Here is a 20,733-nt window from a genome sequence, read left to right on the forward strand (position 1 = left end):
GGTCTTACTTTTGCAGCTGTACTGAAGATTTCCTTCACATCTCCTGTGGTGGATCCTCTGTTTCCTGAATCCTATGTGTTCTTTTTTCTTGATTTGTTTGTGTATTTGGTAGAGCAAATACTCCAGTAGCTTCTGAAAAGGAGTATAGGGAAGAAAGTGATTTGTTTTTTAGAATTTTGAACACCTGAAATTATCTTTATTCCATACTCATAACTGTTTGAAATTGTACCATTATATAGAATCCTTTTCACTCAATAAATTTATTTCACCATTATCTTCTAGCAGTACCAACTAGATTCTTGTTTCTTTCTTTTGTTTTACATTCCAGAAGCTTTACCATTTCTATATCCCTCATTTCAGAAAATTTCATGATGAGTTGCTTTTTTGATAGATACTTTTTCTGGTAATTCAGTGGGGAATTTTGTCTGTAGATTAATGTTCTTATGTTTTGGGAAAAGCTATAAAACACCTTCATAGCAACATCTAGACCAGTGTTTGACTGAACAACTGGACACCAAATCTAGCCAAGTTGACCCATAAAATTAACCATCACAGGTACCCTTGCATATAATCCCCCTGTTCACTGTAGCACTTTATCCCTGTACCTGTTGAGTACAAACCCCCTCTGGCATAACTTCTAAAGAGAAAACTCATTTTCTTTTCCCAAAATGTGAGAGGGAAAACCTTCTGTTTGGGGAAAGTCACACCTGCCTTCAGAAATCTCTGAAGCCTTCAGTTTCACTTTTTCCCCAGAGGTATGAAAACCTGCGTCAATTAGCTTATTGTTGGCCTGTCCACCTGCAAGTGCTTGGCTTTTACTTGTAGACATCTGTCCTTAGCGGCAATTTCCTCTTCTGTTCTTTTTTTTTTCTTTTATTTAATTTTTTGGACTTTAGAAGGGAAAAATTGTCAATCAACCAAGCTTAACTGAAAATGTTACCCTAGTATTTTCTGGGTTTAATCTTTTCAGATCAAATCCTTGCAGTCATCCTTGAGTTTTCCCATAATTCTTGTCTCTTCTATCAAAATCAATCTTGTTGGTTTCACATATATCCAGGATTTGACCACTTCTCACCACCCTCACTTATCCATCTTGGTCCAAGCCGTGGTCACGTTTCTCCTGGACTATCCCAATAGCTGCCTGAACTCCCTGTTTCTCCTCTTTATCCTTCTCCAATATGAAGGCAAAGTGATGTGTTCAGACTTCGGTCAGATCATATCACCGTACCCTGCACTGGCTCTCCATCATTGTAAGGAAACAGCAAAGTTGATGGACTCTAATGGCCCCCATGATCTGTAATGCCCATGACCTCATTTCCAGACATAGGTTGTTCCTCTCCAGCCTACAAGTCTCATTGCTTTTCTCAGGTTGTTCAGTGCTCTATATCAGGGCGTGGAGCACATCACCATAGTGGGGGGTCCATATATATTTCCTGAACTAGTGAATGACTACATTGAAGAATACCTCAATGCCCTTCTCCTCTTTTTAGGCATGGGCATAGTGCAAGCCTGTGAGTGTTTCTTTAGCTACACATAGGGAGGATATGGCATCCTACCTTGCAAGGGAGGAAAGACACTAGTGGCCTAAGGACCTAATGCAGTTTTTGGACAGCACAAGGTATTCTGTACACATATGCATAGCCTATGGAAAAGTCAAAGTGTGTTTGTGGACCTCTTTTTTTTTTTTCTTTTTTTTTTTTTCTGTTCTGCATTTTTCTAGCTTCAGAAACTACTTTGAGTTTTGTTTTCTGGGTTTTATCGTCTCTGCCCTTGAAACTTAGATTGAAAAAAAGAAACCCTGATCCTGAAGTATCTTTATTATAAACGGATGCTTCACGGTAGCCAGCCTTGCAGTGGGCACATTAAAATGCACTGCTGCAATCGGAAGCTTTCTTTCTACTTCTTTAAACGCATCTGAGAGAACTAGATTATATCCTACAGGGGGGAACACCACGCTGATGTGTGCGAGCATCGAGGCGCGGAGGGAGCAGGACGGATAGTGGCGGTGAACAAGGGAGCCCAAGGACTCCAGCCTGCCTTTTTCATCTGTGATTGTAAATATCACTGACCATCCTAGACTAGTACACATGGACTCTTGTCCTACTTTCGTAAAAAGCATTATTAAGGAAGGTGCATATAATGAAATCTCATGTATTATTAACCTAACCTTACTAGGAATGTGCAAGGAATAGGCTTAATTCAACGAAAATTTATAGGCAATTTGTTAAAGCAGCAGTGCACATTAGAAGGTACATTAGAGCCACACTGGTTTTAACATGCCATTCAATAACTCGAAAAGAGGTTAAGAACGCTGCTTAACCTCCATTAAGTATTTTTAAAATGCTTTAATTTAAAATTATTTGGAGTGTGTGTACATATATGAATGTACACATACCTACACTCATAAATAGAGCACTGAATATGTTTTCCCGGTTCGTTTTTTCAGGACTGGATGACCTCATAACATTTGGCAGCAGGCACTTAATCAGAGGCCAGGCCGAGAAAGGCAGGGAACGGTGTCAAGGCATCCCCAGCCAGTGACCCACCCTTGTCCTTGAGAACTAGAGGCAGGGAGGGTTTATTGAGGATCCTGCAGCTTTGGAATAAAATAAAGGCTAATTTATAATGAAAACGGCTTCACATGACATGTTTCGTGCTAATAGGACAATTCCTCATGCTTTCCTCTGGTATTTACTTTGGGTTTGCTTTTATAACTCATACAGACCATTAGAAAATAAAGTATCTTGTTTCATTAAGAAGCGTATCATATTTGTCAAGAAATGAGCTCATCAACCAGAATTGCATGCTAGACCCTGCCAATGGAATTAGAATTAGACGGCTGATGCTCCATTAAAAATCAGTGCATCAAAGTTGAGATCCGATTATGACACATGCCCCAGTGTTCGGTGAAACGGCTTTTCCAGATTAGCATGTTTTTCACAGAAAGACCACAGAGTAAGAGCCTTTTCCTTAATAAACCACCAGGAAAGAATCTTGTCATAGGAAATACGGATCACAATCCTACGCACATCTGGGAAAAAAAAAAAAAAAGGATATTGACAGGTCATTATTTAAATTTTAGGAAAATCCCACTTTCACTGAAAACTGCCTAGTAAAAATCACAATGATGATAATAGATAATATTTACCAAGTGTATACTGTATGCCAGACCCTGGAATAGTGTTTTATCTTAAAAAATTCCATTTAATATGCACACTATTTCTATGATGGAAGGACCAGTATTATTTCCTTAGGGCAAATGGAATCTCATTAAGTAGAAGAGCCCATTTACAAGTCCAAGTCCATCTGACCCCAGAATCTGCACTCTGAAAGAGTGAAACTTTTATTCTGAATAACTCTTTATTTGTTATAAACATTCACTTAACAAATATTTGAGGGTGGGTTGAAATAGAGACTCTTACAAGTGTCTGTAACCTCCCCCCAACACTCAAACTCATCTCAACCCATGTTTCTCGCTACTGCTTCAGGTCCTGAGATATTTCATTTGTTGTGCTGAATCTGAGTAATAGTTACAAAATAAAAATGAGCAGAGCTGTGAGCAGCTACAATGATCAAGTAATGAAGATCTGACTGAGGGGTCTAGAAATGGGCTTACTCCATGGACAAAGTTAGAGAAGTGTTTGAGATGTTTGCCATGGCATAGGACAGAGACTTTAGAGCATGCATCTGAAAAATATTGAGACTGAGAAAAGTGAGAGCAAAGAAAAAGTTTTGCTGTGGATTATGAATATACATGTGTATCTGTGCACTGTAATCTCTCAGACATAATCAATCAGAGCTGTGCTTCTTTATATTCATTGTTGTTATTGGATTTGATTCTTAGAGAATGTACTTATGAAGGCTTCTCATGGATACTCAAATAGGAAAACCAGGTTTTTTATAAAACAGAAAGTCCAATAGAATAATTTCCCTTATATAAGCATCTTATTCTATCCTTCATTCTACGAACTGGAGACATATTTTTGGAGTGATATTTTCTTTCTGAAGCTCTGTTCCATCCGTTGATCTGGCAAGGATTACATTTTGAATTTATCGTGCTTATCCATATACATTTCCTACTAATCCTCCCTGATACCCTACCTCTTCTAACCACTCTCATGACTCACAGATTTATGTTTACCATTTTCTTTTCGGTATTAAAGATATCATCTGATAATTGTAAAGAGTAACAGATATCCTCCCATCCATCTACTCATCCATCCTTTCAGCCATCTATCCATTTCCTTCATATATCCATTTTTTTCAATTAACATCTATTGAATAAATTACTGTTCACCAGAGCCTGTGCTGCTGTAAGATATACAACCAGAAATATATTAAGGCATTACAGTTTAGTAGGGGAAACTGACTCATATGTAAATATAACATATTTGTGATAAGTGCAATATTAGAAATGCACAAGATAGAGAAGTAGTAAAATGAAGGGACTGATTAATTCTTGAAGGCTGGGAGACATAAAGAACTTAGTAGTGTTTCTTGAGCTGCGTTTTAAAAACAAATAGGATTTCGGCAAGGTATTCAAGTAGGGGAAGCAGTCCAGGAAGAAGCAATAGGAGCAGGGCATTTAAAATACATCTAAACTAATCAAAAATGAGTTTTTCAAATGTTTAAAGAGAAATGATAGCTTGAGATGAATAATCATATTTATTTATGCATTTGTTAACATTTGGTCAAATCTATGAATAATAATTTTAGCATGATTTTTATACAAAACCACCAAATAGAGGAAAATTATTATTATTTTAATTTGAAAATTAGCATCATCTCCTACACTTCATTTTGAAAAGATTGACTTGCAAAACCATTTCTCAAATAGTCTTTTGTTGCCTGGGGTAGGTGAGCCACAAATTCCTCCCTAGACTTTTCTCTTAACATGGTGTCCATTCTCTGGTTTAAGATGAGAATTGTTTCTTCTAAATGGCTCATAATTAGTGCTTAGCCTCAAGCTCTGCCCTCCTTTTCTGAATAAGGCCTAGAGGTTAAACTTGTTTTCTCTCTCCCATTTCCAGACCTTAGCAAAGCCTAGTTGTTCACGGTCCTCAGGAGGGACATTGCTAGGAAATGGGCTCTTCTTTTATGCCCAAGACAGGTACTCTGCTGTGTAAATAGCCACTACAGGAGAGGGTACCAGCTGCCTGGCTAATAACTTTGAACTTTAAGGATGCTGTAAGCCTTCTCCTGGATAAAGCAATACTCTTTTATGATATGGGTGACTTTTTGCGTTAGCTGTATAACACATTGTTTCCCACATGAGACTTGTCTGGTCTGGGACTGGAGTTAGAAAGAAAACTGGAGAAAAGAAGAAACTTTAGTGGGCTGATTTAGGCTCTCTATGTGTAGCTCTCAGCCCTGCATAATGGAAGGTAATACCTTTGTCCTAATGACCATGCTTTAAACTGTGGTACAAAATCACCCATGGAAAGAAATCTCCAAAAGACCAGTTAAAATAATGCAGACACGTACTTGGGGAAGATGAAGTGGAGCTAATGGAGGGAGATCAGAAATCTATTGAGTTTAAAAAAAAAAAAAAAGAAAGAAAGAAATTAAGGTCAGTTATCTTTAAGCTACACTCAGGAGCTGAAGTTTAAGTGGGAGGGAAGGGAAAATGTTTTCTGTAGTTAGGAGTCATAAAAGGAGAGGTAATGGTCTAGAATTAGGCACATTCAGGTAAGGCAGGAAGTAATCATTGAGCAGGAAAGTACCTGAGTCATCCTAATCAGAACTGCTTAAAAATAGGACAACTGAAATACTGGTGGGCTTAACCTTTATAATCATGCTGCTGAGAGGAGGAGGGGAATTAACCCTAAGACAAGTTCTAATGTAGTCTTTTCCTTGAAGCCCTAACCTCCAGGCTGCAGCCTCCCTGGGTGCTTTAATACCTTTCTTGTTCTTCTCTGCTGATACCTCTGATTTTCCTGTGCCCTTCTTTAGTCTCCAAAACTTGGGCAACCCAATCTTCTGCACCTAAATCTACACTCCTGGTCTTTACAGATTCATCTACAAATCATTTCTTGTAAAAATCCTTCCTAGTTGTTCTAGAATTCTCTGTGGCTTGAACCTATTGCAAAAAGTCCAGATTAATTCTACTTCTAAGTATCTGTGCTAATGGGGAATTTATCCAAATTGGAGAGCTGTTAGTACATGAATGATGCCATCATCGTGAACCTTAAGGACCTAGGTACCTTCACACGAGGGAAAATACATAGAATCCCAGCCACAATGGTCTTGAGTCTAAAATAGAAGCCTTCTACATTTGTAATTTTGATCACATGGTGAATCAGATAGGAAAATATGTAATAACTGTCAGGGCCATACTCTATTTCTGGCAACACATATAAAGCAAATTGCTGTTGGTGAATGCAAAGAAGCAAAGGGCAGAATCTAGTTGCAAATTACTATCAAAAATGATAGTCTTAGTTCTCTCCAATTGAATGGCACAGATTTTGAGCTTCTTTCTTTTCTATTTTACTCCTCCTGAAACTTTTTAAGAGAGAATATGCAGGGCCTAGGAGAAGAATAACAAATTAATTGTTGATAGCTGTAAAAGAATGGCTTGTTTTCAACTAGAGCCTCAAATGAATTTTACAGTGTTCCAATTACTTTTGGTTTTTCCCCTAAAGAATAGATAACACAGAGTGATTCCCTTTGTGCTCACGCTTTTTCTCTCTTTCAATATCACTGATATTTTATATATGTAAGCTTGTGATCCTCACAATTGTACAACTTATTTTCATTTGCCAGAGCTTTATTCACTGGTTCAATAAAATTCCTTGTAACATTATGTACACGCTTGTGTGTGTATATATGTTTATGTGCATATATATGTGTATATACACATACATGCACAAACACACATATCACACAACACCCAGAACCATTTCTCCCTCATATGCCTGCTTCATCATCCAAATGTCCAATGCATTTCTAATTTTATAACTGTTGATTTCCACCTTCTGGGTCCAAGCAATTTTAAGTAACTGGAAGATATTTTTGAATCATGTTTTATTTCCCTTCTTTTTCTATAAGAAAAAATACAGATTTTATAAGTAATCTAAATTCTGGGTTTTTTTTTGTTTTGTTTTTTTAATATAGTACTTGTGGGGATCAATGCCTACCTAATAATTTGGTGCAGTTTTGTGAATTCCAGGGTTCAAGTGCCTCCTTTGTGACAAGCACTGTATTGGATGCTGGGTAGACAATGATGAATTAATCAGATGAGGTTCCTGCCTTCAGGGTGGTTACAGTCTGGTGGAAGTGAGATTAACTGTAATTTTCATCAGCACTCTATAGGAAGTAGAATGCTGTGAAACTAACAGGCATACCTAAACTAACCCAGAATAGGTTACTGGAGGAAGTCGCAAGACCTGATATGCATAGAGTGAGCTAAGCAGAAAAGGTGGGTCCAAATCATTTCAGCAGACAGAACTGCCCATGAAAAGCGTTTAGGCATCAAGAACAGAATGAAGTATGAGTGGGGCAGATGGGATGAGTTGTAAAATGAGGCTAGGGAGAGAGGCAGGACCTTACCGGAGGGTTGGAAGCTGTGCTAGGATTTATTTTTTTCCTAAAGGGAATAGGAAGTTATCAAATAATTTTAAACAGAGGAATGAGGTGTTCAATCTACACTCTGAAAAAGATGGTTCCAGCTACACTGTGAAGAATAGATTGGAGGAGGACAAGAGGGACACTAGGGGATGAGACAGCCTCTGTGGTTGAGATGCCTGGGTTTGAATCTGCTATTTGTCAACTCTATCATTTTAGGAAAGTTTGTTAACCTTCCTAACCTTCAGTTGTCTAATTTATGTAATGGACATAATAATGCCTGAATTATTAGCATTGCTAACAGTGAGAACTAAATGAGACCGTGAATATAAAGCTTTTATCATAGCCTCTGGTACATAGTGTTAACTATAGAAAACTTGGTAGTGACTTTAACCAGGGAGGTGGCAGTGGGGATGGAGAGTAGAAGATTTAAAATTCTTAGAAGACAGTATTCATAGGACTTGGTAATTTGCTATATGTAGGGGCACAGGGAAGTGAAGGACTCAAGAGTTGCCAGTTTTAGCAAAATATAGGATGCTCAGTTAAATTTGAATTTCAAATGATAATTTTTTAATACAAGCAAATGTCACATGGGACATACTTTAACTAAAATAATCATTGGTTATCAGAAATTCAAATTTAACTGGGCATCCTGTATTTTATCAGGCTATCCTACCAAAGATGTCTCAGAGTTCTAGCTGAAGCAACTGAAGCAATAGATGGTGGTGCTATTTGCTGAAACAGAGGTGATTAGAGGAGGGACCAGTCTTTAGTGGAAAGATCATGAAGTAGGTTTTACATACACTGAATCGTAGGTGCCAGGAAGACACCCAGTTACAACGTCAATTATTTACTCAGCTTTTCTCTGGCCATAATTGACATACTGATAAAGAACAGCTACAGCCACGTTGGTACGGGTACTTAGATAGTGCCGTGGTAGAGCGTTCTGTTTTTCAATGTAATCAAAACGTTATTTTTTAAAGAAAAGACTGGGTAGAAAGTATAATAAAAACTTTTCATTGCTTCATTTCCAGGTTTTTATATTTCTCCAGGCAATGCCACTGGCTGCCTGCCATGTTCATGCCACAAGACTGGTGCAGTGAATCACATCTGTAATAGCTTGACTGGTCAGTGTGTTTGCCAAGATGATTCCATTGCCGGGCAAAGTTGTGACAATTGTAAAGAACTTTACTTTGGATTTGATCCTCTAGCTGGAAGGTAAGTGTTTATAAGAATTAATAATTAAATATTTTTACTAAATTATATTTGTAGTTACTTTTTTTTTTTTTTTAACTAACAGTGATTTTTTGGCAGTATCTTTTGTAAAAAGGAATATTTTCTGTCCTCCTTAGTCTGTGGATATATTCTTTTATTCTTTGATGTCTGCACTTATTAAACATAATAGTAATCTTTGCATATCTCCTAGAGTTCCAATCTGCGGGTTGCTGTACATTGATAAATGTGTCCAGTATTAGGGCCTGGGAATATTTAATAAGATAAAATCCTTTTTCTGTAAAGAACTCAAAATTTGGATGTGGAGAAAGACAGGTTAGGAAATATCCATAGAAGTAAATACACAAGCACATACACACACACAGGCTAGGATAGGTATCATATGTGTGTATATACTTTGTTCTACATGGCCCCTGAATTTATTACTGCATTCATTTATGTTCCTTTTGCCTTTCTAATTTAGGTTTAAAGACTGGCAGATGAGAAACATATCTTTGAATTCAGTGATAAGATTTTTTTTCCCCAGTGTGTAAAGTACCTTCTGAAAGTAAATTAACCACTTTTCAAAGTTACACTGTCTTTAATGTTCTACTTCTTACTTCCTGTGTATCTGTGGGCATTTGCTTTCATGCAGATGTGTTCATTGCTGTACTTTTAAAGGTGTGCTGGAATGCCAATTCCATGTGTGTTTTCTTGGTCTGGTCAGATTATAAATTTGTCTAGGATTGGGACTGTATCCATGAATTCTTTGACGTTCCTATCCCCAAGAAACTAGTGTTGTGTCTGCACACACTAACCAAATCTGTTTCTCAATATGTGTCTGTGTGTGTTTATAAATATAAATGCTAAGTACTCAAGGGTTTGAGATTATTTTTTCAACTCATCGTCCCCCTGCTGCCTGCCTTTTGGCTGTTACACTCTTCATTAACAGCTTGATTAGAGTGTGGACAGTGTGACGGGGTAAATTATTGAAAAAGAACTCAAGCTAGTTCATTTGGCTTTCTACTAAAATTCAATTTGATTAAAAAACTTTAATATAATATTTAAAATATTTATTAAAACAACTTTATGTTCTTATTACATATCTTTTTTTAAAAAAATTATTTATTTATTTATTTATTTTTGGCTGTGTTGGGTCTTCGTTTCTGTGCGAGGGTTTTCTCTAGTTGCGGCAAGCGGGGGCCACTCTTCATCGCGGTGCGCGGGCCTCTCATTATCGCGGCCTCTCTTGTTGTGGAGCACAGGCTCCAGACGCGCAGGCTCAGTAGTTGTGGCTCACGGGCCTAGTTGCTCCGCGGCATGTGGGATCTTCCCAGACCAGGGCTCGAACCCGTGTCCCCTGCATTGGCAGGCAGATTCTCAACCACTGCGCTACCAGGGAAGCCCCTTATTACATATCTTATTTTTCAAATCCATGCTGCTCCACTTCTGTTACCACTTGAATATCATCTTGGTTAGTCTGAGAGCATTACTGCTCTTCTCTACAAATATGAAATCACTCTGAATGAGTATAGAAAACACATGGTACAGTAGATGTTAAATAAAAAGTATTACCAGGATCTTGATAGTAAAATCAGGGCCAGTTATTGCACCTACTACCCCCTCTACATACTTTTTGTTGAAAGACCATCTCACAAATTCCCCAGTTGGAACTCTGGAGTTGGTTTGTTTCACTACTGGTTGCCTCTGTCTTTAGATTTCCTATCTTTTCCATAGTCTTTCTGGCAACACTTAATTACCAAGAGAAAAATATCTTCCCCAGTCAGCTGTCCTTGGAATACTCATGCCTATCTATGACATTTTGTGCCAGTCACTTACCCATTTCCCCTCTACTGATCTCCCTTGTTATTCTTGCCAGTGTTGTCACCAAAACCCCTACTTAATGGCCAAAAGATGTCTAATTGTCTTGGCTTTTTCACTTAACTTTCTTTAAGTGAAACCTGATTCCCTTCATTACATGGCTTCCCCTACCCTTCAGTGTTTGTAAACTCAGGCTGGTCTTCACCCCATTCTGCTTCTCCCTCATTTATCTACCCACCCCAATCTAATCCAGGACCAAGAATTGCTTACAGATAGTTTTCTATCACCTATCACCCTGCAGTAGGACTGGCTAATGTGGGTATCAGAGTCCCTGGTTTAAAAGCTGGCTTGAAATGTTAACCTAAATTGATGAGGAATAGGAAGAGCCAGAAAAGTAGGTATAAAATACATCATCATCATCATCACCACCACCACCACCACCACAACAACAACAAATACATTATTAGAAGGTGCCAAGGTTAAAATTAGGAAAGCAGAACTCAGTAAAATAAAAGGGATGAGTGCGGGCTGTAGTCTAGGAGATAGAGCCAAAGTTTGAAAAGCTGGTAGCTTCTATAGCGTAAAAAATCCAGAATAAGTGTGAGTTCAAAGCAAAAAAAGACTTATGACAAGTGTCATATAAATACAATTGTATATCTTTACATATTAGGTGACTCGTAATTATATTGAGTCAAGTAAGGAAGTACACACACACACACACGCACACACATGCCATATTTTCTTTATCCATTTATCCATTGACGGGCATTTATGTTGTTTCCCTATCTTGGCTATTGTGAATAATGCTGTGGTGAACATAGGGGTGCAGATATCTCTTCACGATCCTGATTTTATTTCCTTTGGATATATACCCAGAAGTGGGATTGCTGGAATCATATGATAGTCCTATTTGTAGTTTTTTAAGGAACTTTCATACTGTTTTCCATAGTGACTGTAACAACTTACATTCCCACCAGTAGTGTACAGGGCTTCCCTTTTCTCCACATCCTCATCAACACCTAGCTTTTTGATAATAGCCATTGTAACAGGTGTGAGGTGATATCTCATTGTGGTTTGATTTGCATTCCCCTGATGATTAATGATGTTGAGCATCTTTTAATGTACCTGTTGGCCATTTGCATGTCTTCTTTGGAGAAATGTCTATAAATATCCTTTGCTCATTTTTTTAAATTAGGAGGTTTTTGCTATTGAGTTGTATGAGTTTCTTATATATTTTGGATATTAACCCCTTATCAGATAGATGGTTTGCAAATATTTTCTCCCATTCTATGGGTTGTCTTTTTTCACTCTGTTGGTTATTTTCTTTGCTGTGCAAAAGCTTTTTAGTTCATCTCTTTTTGCTTTTTTGCCTGAGCTTTGGTGTCATAACCACAAAATCATTGCCCAGACCAATGTCAAGAAGCTTTTTCCCTATGTTTTCTTCTAGTAGTTTTAGACTCTGATATTAACTTTAAGTTTTTAATCCGTTTTGAGTTGATTTTTGTATATGATGATTTAAGGGTCCAATTTCATTCTTATGCATGTGAATATTTAGTTTTGCCAGAACCATTTATTGAAGAGGCCATCCTTTCTTCATTGTGTGTTCCTGATACCCTTTTTGAAGATCAGTTGACTGATATGCGTGGATTTGTTTCTGGGCTCTCTATTCTGTTCCATTCGTCTATGTGTCTGTTTTTAATGCCAGTACCATACCGTTTTGATTACAATAGCTTTGTAATATTTTTTAAAACCAGGAAATCTGATGCCTCCAGTTTGGTTCTTCTTGTTGAACCCATGCTTTGCAACTTAAAGTAACTGTAGGACTTTCTATTACCTAAGAAAGACCAGAAATGCCATACAATTGACTCACTTTATATCCAGGTGGCAGACAGGGGAATTAGCCCCATATGATATATTTAAAGGATCAGTGAAAGATGAAAGTAAAATTAATTTATGATTGCTTTTTATGACTAATGGTTTTCCAGTGTGCTAATTATTTTATTGTTCACCCTTTTTCTTAAAATCATCTTTTCCTTTGACTCCCAAGATTCTGCTTCTCTGATTTGTTTTTTATTTCTTTTGATGATTAGTACTCTTTAATCTGGCCCTTCAACTTACATATCAACGTCTATGATTTCAACCTCTACATGCCTGTAAATGACTTTCAAATATATTATCACATCTTCAGATCTCCATTATGCGCTCTAGGCCTATGGCTAGTTGTCTCTCTGAGTTTTAAATTTGCATGCCTCTCATGCATCCCATTCTTAATATAACCAACACAGAAAAAATTCTCATTTGCATTACTTTCCTCACCTCTGCCAAAAATTAAAAAAATAAAAGTCTCATGCCATCATCATCTTAGTGAAAGGGATATAAATCTTAAAATAACTATTCAAGTCTGCACCACCCACGTGCGACTCAGGATGCTCTCAGATTGGGCAGGGTTGGCTCTTGGTATTAGCATACGCTGCTGCTGGAAAGAGCTATTGAAAGCAAGAGCCACCATGTGTAATGCAGCTTCTCTGAAATAAATAAAGCTTCGCTTAACCACATAGGGCCCAAAGAAATCAGCAGGATTTGTCCCTTGTTAAATCAGTCATCTGGAATGCCCTTGTCTAGAGTTGACCCTTCTTTTCCACTGATGAATTCTACTGTCGCATTTCACTTTAACATCGATGATAGAGAAGAAATCCCCTAGCACAGAAGGTCATAGAGAAAGATGTTTCAAAATCTGACAATGAGAATTACTTGAATTTATACTTTTGCTCATCACTGAGAAGAGATAAAAATGGATTTTATTCTTTTTATGTTTTCCATTCCTTTCCTGAATGATATTGAAATCTCTTTGTTGACTTCTGGTTGTTCTTGTGTATATATACTAACACTGACTATTTTGAAAATGTGTACAAAGATGGCTACAACATATGGGATTCCATCTAGTATAAGGAATTTTTGTTTCCTGAAGGAAAAAAATCCACTCGTAATCTAAATGTATACAGACATGCAGTTAGGAAAATAACTATTTGTGCCCTGATGTTAAAATTTTTAAAAAAGAAAGAAAACCATCTAAAATCATTTGAATGTACCTTTGAATGTACCTTGTAGGTACTTATAAGTATAAATTTATTTCATTAATTTCCAGAATTGGACAAAGATTATAAGTATTTTATTTTTAAGCAAGGAGAAGATACAAGTATCATTGTATCTCTTCATTGATTTTGAAAATAAATTGACTTTCTCATCTGCTTTTTCCATTTATATATTCAGGGGATTTTACTTAACCCCTCCGTGAGGTTCACACATATCCCTTACCCTACTCCATCTTCTCTTTATTGTGCACAGCTATGTTTGCTATATTTTTCTCTTGACTTATTTTATATACTTTTTTTTTAATACTCCCAAGGGCAAAATAAATAACATAAAATAGGGCCTGACCCTAAACTACAGCAACAGTGACAAAAAATGCACCAAACACAACAGTAACAAGCTGGAAAATCATTTGCCTGTTTTCTTCCAAGTAGTCCATTCTTCAAAAGCTCCCTATCACAAAAAAGGGCATGTGTTTTTAAAAAGCTGATCCAAGTGCAAAAATCACTCCATTTACCTTGGACACATAAGGCAAACGTGATTTAATCAGTATTGAAAACAATGAAGCAAAAAAAGTCTGCCCACTGAAAAAATCAATAAAGCAAAAAATAAATAAATAAAAGTATATCATATTTGTCTAAACCAAAAATAATGAGACAAAAATGGGCCACATTCAGTTTGTCTCAGTGGGTAGTTGAGACCCGTATTTGACACAGTGCACTCCCTGGCACTGTCCGCAAGTTGACTTGTAACTACGAGTCCTCTTTCCCACAGCCCACAAGACGGCTCCAGTTTATCTGGGGCACCACCATTTTCTCACATACCATCCGAACCTCACAATCCCCTAAAGATTTTTTCCATAATGACTTCTTTTCTTTTCATTCATTAGTGGTATATTGTCATTTTTTAGCCTTAAGGAGCTAGAAGTATCACTGTGTGTCTCCTACTGACCAGCTGACACACAATGAACTGTGATTTCCCTCAGATGGTAGGGAACTGGGATCTAGGCTGGCCGGGGAATCAAAAGGCTCAGACTTCTAAAACATAAAGTAAAATTCTTCTGTGACCAGATTACTTTTGGTTTTACTGCACAAGTTCTCCATTTCACCACTAAGTTAAAGATTTGGTCTGGCCATCTTTTCACATGTATATTTCCAAGGGATCTCAGTTGGTCTCTTTTTCTGAGAACCAGATCAATGACTTCAAAGGGAAGCAGATAACTTTCTTGTCCTTTGGTGGTATCACAGTGGAATGTTGGGGAATGTTCCTCACAGATTCATTCTCCTCTATGACTCTTTGTTAGACAGCTAGTTCTTATCTAAGGTGATGGGGTTAAAGGGCCACATGCCTCTCATCAGCTAGCCACCTAGCCAGGGCTCACTCATGAGGGAGTGGATGAGTTCCCGAAGAGAAAACAGAAAGGTGCTTGGACACTTGAGACCTATGCTTGGAACTGCCACAAAGTTACTTTTGCCTTAGTCTGTTAGCCAAAGCAAGTCACAGGCCAGCACATATTCAGAGGTGGAGAAATAGACTCTACTTTTTGATGGAAGAATTGCACAGTTAGTTGCAAAGGACCTGCATAAACAGAGAGGTGAAGAATTGTGGTCATTTTTGCAATCTACTGTGACCACTAGATGATATATTTTCCTTTAATACAGATTCTGTACGGCTCTCTAAGAACTGTCAGTTTTTATAAACTAGTAGCATTTATTCAATGTGATATAATAGGAATAACAGTGTTGGCATCAAGGTGTTTAGGTTCCAATTATGGCTGTTCTACTAGACCAGGCCTATTTGTGTCCTATTCCTGCTATGATAATTATTTACTACAAACTTAGTGGCATAAAACAACATGAATTTATTATCTTATAGTTATGGAAGCCAGAAGTCCTAAGTTAGTTTCACTGGGCTAAAGTCAAAGTGTCAGCAGGCCTATGTTTATCTTGGACAGCAGGAGAAGACCCACTTCCTTGCTTTTCCCAGTTCTAGATGCCACCCACATTCCTTAGCTCATGGCTCCTTTCTTCACCTTCAAAGCCAGCACAGTAGTGTTTTCTGTCTTCTCTGATCTCTGCTTATGTTCTTACATCTTCTCTCTCTGACTCTCACCTTCTTCTCTGTCTCCTATAAGGACTCTTGTGATTACATTAGATGCTCAGATAATACAGGGTAATCTCTTCATCTCAAATCTGCAAAATTCCTTTGCCAAGTAAGGTAGCATATTCACAAGTTCTGGAGATTGGAACTTTGACATTGTTGGGGGGTAATAATTCAACCTACTACACCAGGGTTCAGCAAACTGTGGCCTGTGGACCAGACCTGGCCTGCCACCTGTTTATGGAAATAAAATTTTATTGGAGCGCAGTAATACTCAATCTTCACATACTGTCTATGACTGCTTGCACACTACTACAGCAGCGTTGAGTTGCCCCAGAGGTCATTTGGCCACAAAGCCTAAAATATTTAGTCTGGTCCTTTTAGATAAAGATTGCTGAGTCTGTAACCAGAGTCAGTGAGCCCTGAGCAAGTTACTTAATCCCACCAAGCATTGTAGAATCGTAACTCTATAGATTTGGAAAGGAGCTTAAAAGTAACTTTGGTTAAACTGTACCGTATACATTTTTCTACATAAATCACCTTTAAGGATAACTGATCATTCAGCTTCTGCTGAAAACATGGGACTAAAAAGAGCTTATTGTCTCTGAAACAGATCATCTTTATTTCCAACAACTCTAATCTTATTCTTCATATTAAGCAAAAATTTCATTCCTGTGACTTTCTTGACCGATCTTACTTTCTGCCTTCTGGGGTCACAGAATTAGTGTACTCGCTTCTCCCTGAGAGCACTTTAAGAATTTGACTCTGCTTTCAGACCTCAAATTTATCATGTTCATATAATGAGGAGGTTAAGGAAAGGAACACTAGAGCTTCTAGACATAGACATGTGTGTTACTGTTAATATAGTGAGTCTTCTGGGATTTCTTTTCCTTTTAAATGTCTGGTCTTGGTGACTAGCATGTTGGACGTGGCCTACATTCCCTGTGATTAGGTGGAGTGCCAACAAAAGAGAAAGTGGCAGAGGCCCAACTACAGGACTGTGCTTAGCGAGCTCTTCTTCAGATGACAGGAATGTCCCCACCCTGGACTAGGATGGCACTGTTGTCTGGATGCAAGGGAGCCACTGCCCAGGTCCAGTTCTCATGAGTCCCTTTACTTGTAGGAAGGCTTCACCGGGTGGGGGGGTGCTGAGCACTGCAGACCCCTCCCTCCTTGATGAGATAGCACCACTCACTTCCTCTCCAATAAGCCATGTGATACGGCTTTCAGCTCACACACACACGGATCTCCAAGCCCCACATCCCTCTCTTATAATTCTGGACGTCGGATCTAAGAGAATCTGGTGCTACTAGTTGGCTGTGAAGAAAGGGAAACTAGGAACCTCAGTAAGACCACACGTCCACTGCAGAGATGGGATAGAATCTTAACCAGGGGAAAACCAAACTCCTCTGGAGGGCACTCATGGGATCCTGCACAAAAGGACTGAACCAAGAACTCTTCTGGCCTTAGGGAGTCAGAATAGAAGGCCAGCCCTTAAAGAGTGGTCCCTTCCTTGGGGAGAGGTTAGCCAGGGGGAGAGCTATGCCAATCAGAAAGGGCTCAAAGGAGTTACATTGTTATTAAAGCTATGTGTCACATTTAGATTTATCTGTGGTGTCCTAAGTCTAAAGCTTTTCTAGGGCTTTATTCATTCATTTATTCAACAATATTTATCGAACGCTTACTGGTTGCTAGTCTTTGTGCTAAGGACTGATGGAAGAAAACTCTTTGTCCAATTTCTCCAAGTTGCCTTGAAGCCTCTTCCTCTTCTATTCTTAATGATTATTAAGAATCCTTGACTAAAGTCTCTCAGCAATTGGAGGTCTCTTCCTCCTTCGTTCTTTATGTTATATGATGACCCCATCATCCACCCATCAGCAAATTAGAAAACCGGGAGTAACCCCATGCCCTTATTTCCTTCTTCACGTCTCTTTTCAATCTGTCCACCCCATCCTACTGATCTTACATACTAAATATTTCTTAAATCTATCCTGCTCCTACCACTGTCACCATTGCACCTAATCTAGCAATATCATACCTCTGCTTACCTGTCCAGCTTTATCTGTCACCACCTTCCTGTTTGGAATTTATATCCAAAATTTTTGAATTGCTTAAAATTTCACAGCCTCTCCTGCTGTGTCTTATCTCTCTCTTTTCTCCCCTCCCTGGTTGGCTTGGCTTATTCCTATTCATCTTTTAATATTCAGTCCAAACACCCTCTTCCAGGATTCCTTCTTACTACTTCTTTCCCTCTCCCCATCCTTTTCCACCAGAGTAGGTAGTCGGTCCTTTTCTGTGTTCCCAAAGAGTCTGTACACATCTTTATTAATGCTCTTTCCATGTTTTCATTTCTCACTAGACTGAGGGCTCCTTGAAGACAGGGACAATTCTATCTTATTCATCCTTATGTGTTCAATGCCTAGTCCTGTCCTGGGAGATAATTAGCCCTCAGTGAATGTTATTTATGTCAGTCAATATCTTTAACTCAATTTGATGTTACCCATGAGTTGAGGCTCCAGACAGAAGAGAGGTGTCCAAAGAGAAACGTCAGTAAAGTTATCTATATCCTGGACCGTATCCATGGGCATCCTATTGTGGTAGCTCTTCCTCACATGATGAAGTTTCTGACAACGGGATGCAGTATTGAAACTCACTCCCTTCATTCATAGTGATGTTTCCACAATAGTAATAAGTAGGATAACTCTTTCTCTTACTGTTTGCACAACTGGAAGAAGCTCTCTGGAAAGGAAAATATATGAGATTTGTGATTTAAGAGACAGAAGCTAATTAACTTCTTTCCCATTCTATCCAGTAAACACTAAGTTATGTAAGGGCCCAAACAGAACTGTAATGGTAACCATAATGAACTGGTCAATAAACATCACAAATTGTTTATCTATATAAATCTTGACAGATTACTCTTTATGAAATCCATTTAGCAAGTGAGGTTTTCCCATAAGGATGAAAAATGAAGATTTTAAACAGATTGCGGGAGAAGCCCTAGCTGTACCAGGAGAGTCAGTGTAATAAAGGTTTCTTTATATTAATATTACAAAAACCATTTATCCTCACAAAATCAATATCACAATTCATCTTAGTTTGGTGTTTCTCTTTCTAAGCGTAAAATGTCTTTTCCTTCATTATGTATAATTTTGTTTTAATAAACGTGAAATGTATTTCACTTAGGAGGTGCTCTTGAGGAAGGATAACTTATAAAATGACATCAAACTTGTAGCTTATCTGCTAAAGAGTCTTGGAAATGTTTAAAATTATATTTGAATGGCTGAGAAATTTACAGGAATCATTTTACTTAAACCTTAATTACAAAATTATCCCCAGCGTCCTTTAGGCTAGAAACAAACTATAATATTCAGAAAAGTCTCCTATGAACTTCATCCAGGTAAAAATCTCTCTTACTAAAGTCAAGCCATTATAAGAAGTCAGAGAAGTTGCATATAACAATGGCTCGGATAAGAAGACTATGAAATCAGGAAGAGTCACATTTAGTTACTCAAAACACTGCATGCTTTCCTAAGAACTGGTTTATTTATTCCGTTTGGATTTGGAACTTAATATCCCATGTATATTGACAGAGCTGCCTTGGAGTTAAGCATGTAGCAGTTAACGTGAAGAAAATAGATCTCCATCAAGGAAAGGAATTATGTTATACACTGGAAACTATTACTCTAAATGTACTGTATGTAAAATAAATGTGATTGTCTCATGAGTGAATGGTAATAAAAGCTGAAATACTCGAGAGACACTTACTCATGAGTGGTGCAGTGATATATATATGCATTGAGAGAAGCTTGTCTCTTATTGCTTATGCTTACCAATATTACATTAAAAGCCGATGAACAGTATACTCTAAGTAATAGCATATAATGAAGTTAGGAGCAAATTAAATATTTTGTTGCTTCTGTAATTCCATTTTAATTTCCATGCATAATTTTCTTCGGATCTAATACTTAAACACCTAAACAAAATATCTATTTGAGATGGAGTTCTGCTGCAGTGTCTATGCATAAAGGATACAGTATAGTTGTTTGGAGGGAAACATGTCCTTTTATCATGACATAAAAAGGGCAAACTACAGTAGAGTGGGTTTCAAGACAAACTGTACTTTACTTATTCCCAAAGTGATATTAGTCCGTAAAACAAATTTGCAGCTTATTTAGCAGCTTTAGCTTTTATCGGCTTTTTTAAGGGTCTTGAATGATTACCCAGGAGATCACACCATAAAAGTTGCAGTGAGATGAAGTAACTCTATCCATCCAGCATCTTTATTAGAAAATATAGGGGAAGCCATACTTTTGTTTTAGATGCACCCTATGGAAAGTCTCTGTTTAAAGGTGGTAGGCTTCTTACGTGTGCTGTTTTGCTTCTCTAAGGCTTCATGGTGCCAAAATTGCTTATCCTAATCTGTGACATTGACATGGAGTGAGTGTTTGAATAATTCATTCTGAGGAAACAGGTTTTAGTTTCTACCATGGCAGAATGCCAAAACAGTGATTTTTACAATCAACTTTGGGTCCAGGAAATCTAAGTCAGAATGAAGTTTTTTCATTATATTATCAGTAGTATCTTTTCATAGATCAGAATAATGCTCTATTCTTTAATCATTTTGGGTGAATAAGTTTAGTGCATAAAATAAAAAGTGAAACCTAACATATATTAAAGCATCAACAGTATTTGAACATATCTTCCTCAAGCTGTTTCCTTAGCAAAATGTAGTCTTTAGAAAACTATATAATTTTTACTCTTTATAAAACTATAGGATTACAAGATTTTTAGGGGGAGCAATAATTATCATACCCAGTTTTGTATTTCACAACTTAAAAGATACTTGAAGAGATAATTTTATGGGTATCTCATCTTAATTTTTAGCTGTCAGGAGAACTGCTTTTGTGAGGATGGAAAGTTTCCAGTGTTCTTAATTGAGCAACT

The 20,733-nt window shown here is 37.7% G+C and overlaps 1 protein-coding gene across 2 annotated transcripts in view; it reads left to right on the plus strand.

Moving 5' to 3' along the window:
- Window positions 1–20,733, plus strand: part of USH2A (usherin) — an 816,496-nt gene that overhangs the window by 163,793 nt on the left and 631,970 nt on the right. For both annotated transcript variants that reach the window (XM_036853226.1, XM_036853215.1), the window contains exon 13: window positions 8,598–8,781. In XM_036853226.1, coding sequence (XP_036709121.1) covers window positions 8,598–8,781 — 184 coding nt within the window. The remainder of the gene's footprint in view (window positions 1–8,597; window positions 8,782–20,733) is intronic.

The sequence above is a fragment of the Balaenoptera musculus genome, chromosome 1 (genome assembly GCF_009873245.2).
Source record: "Balaenoptera musculus isolate JJ_BM4_2016_0621 chromosome 1, mBalMus1.pri.v3, whole genome shotgun sequence".
Lineage (NCBI taxonomy): Eukaryota > Metazoa > Chordata > Mammalia > Artiodactyla > Balaenopteridae > Balaenoptera > Balaenoptera musculus.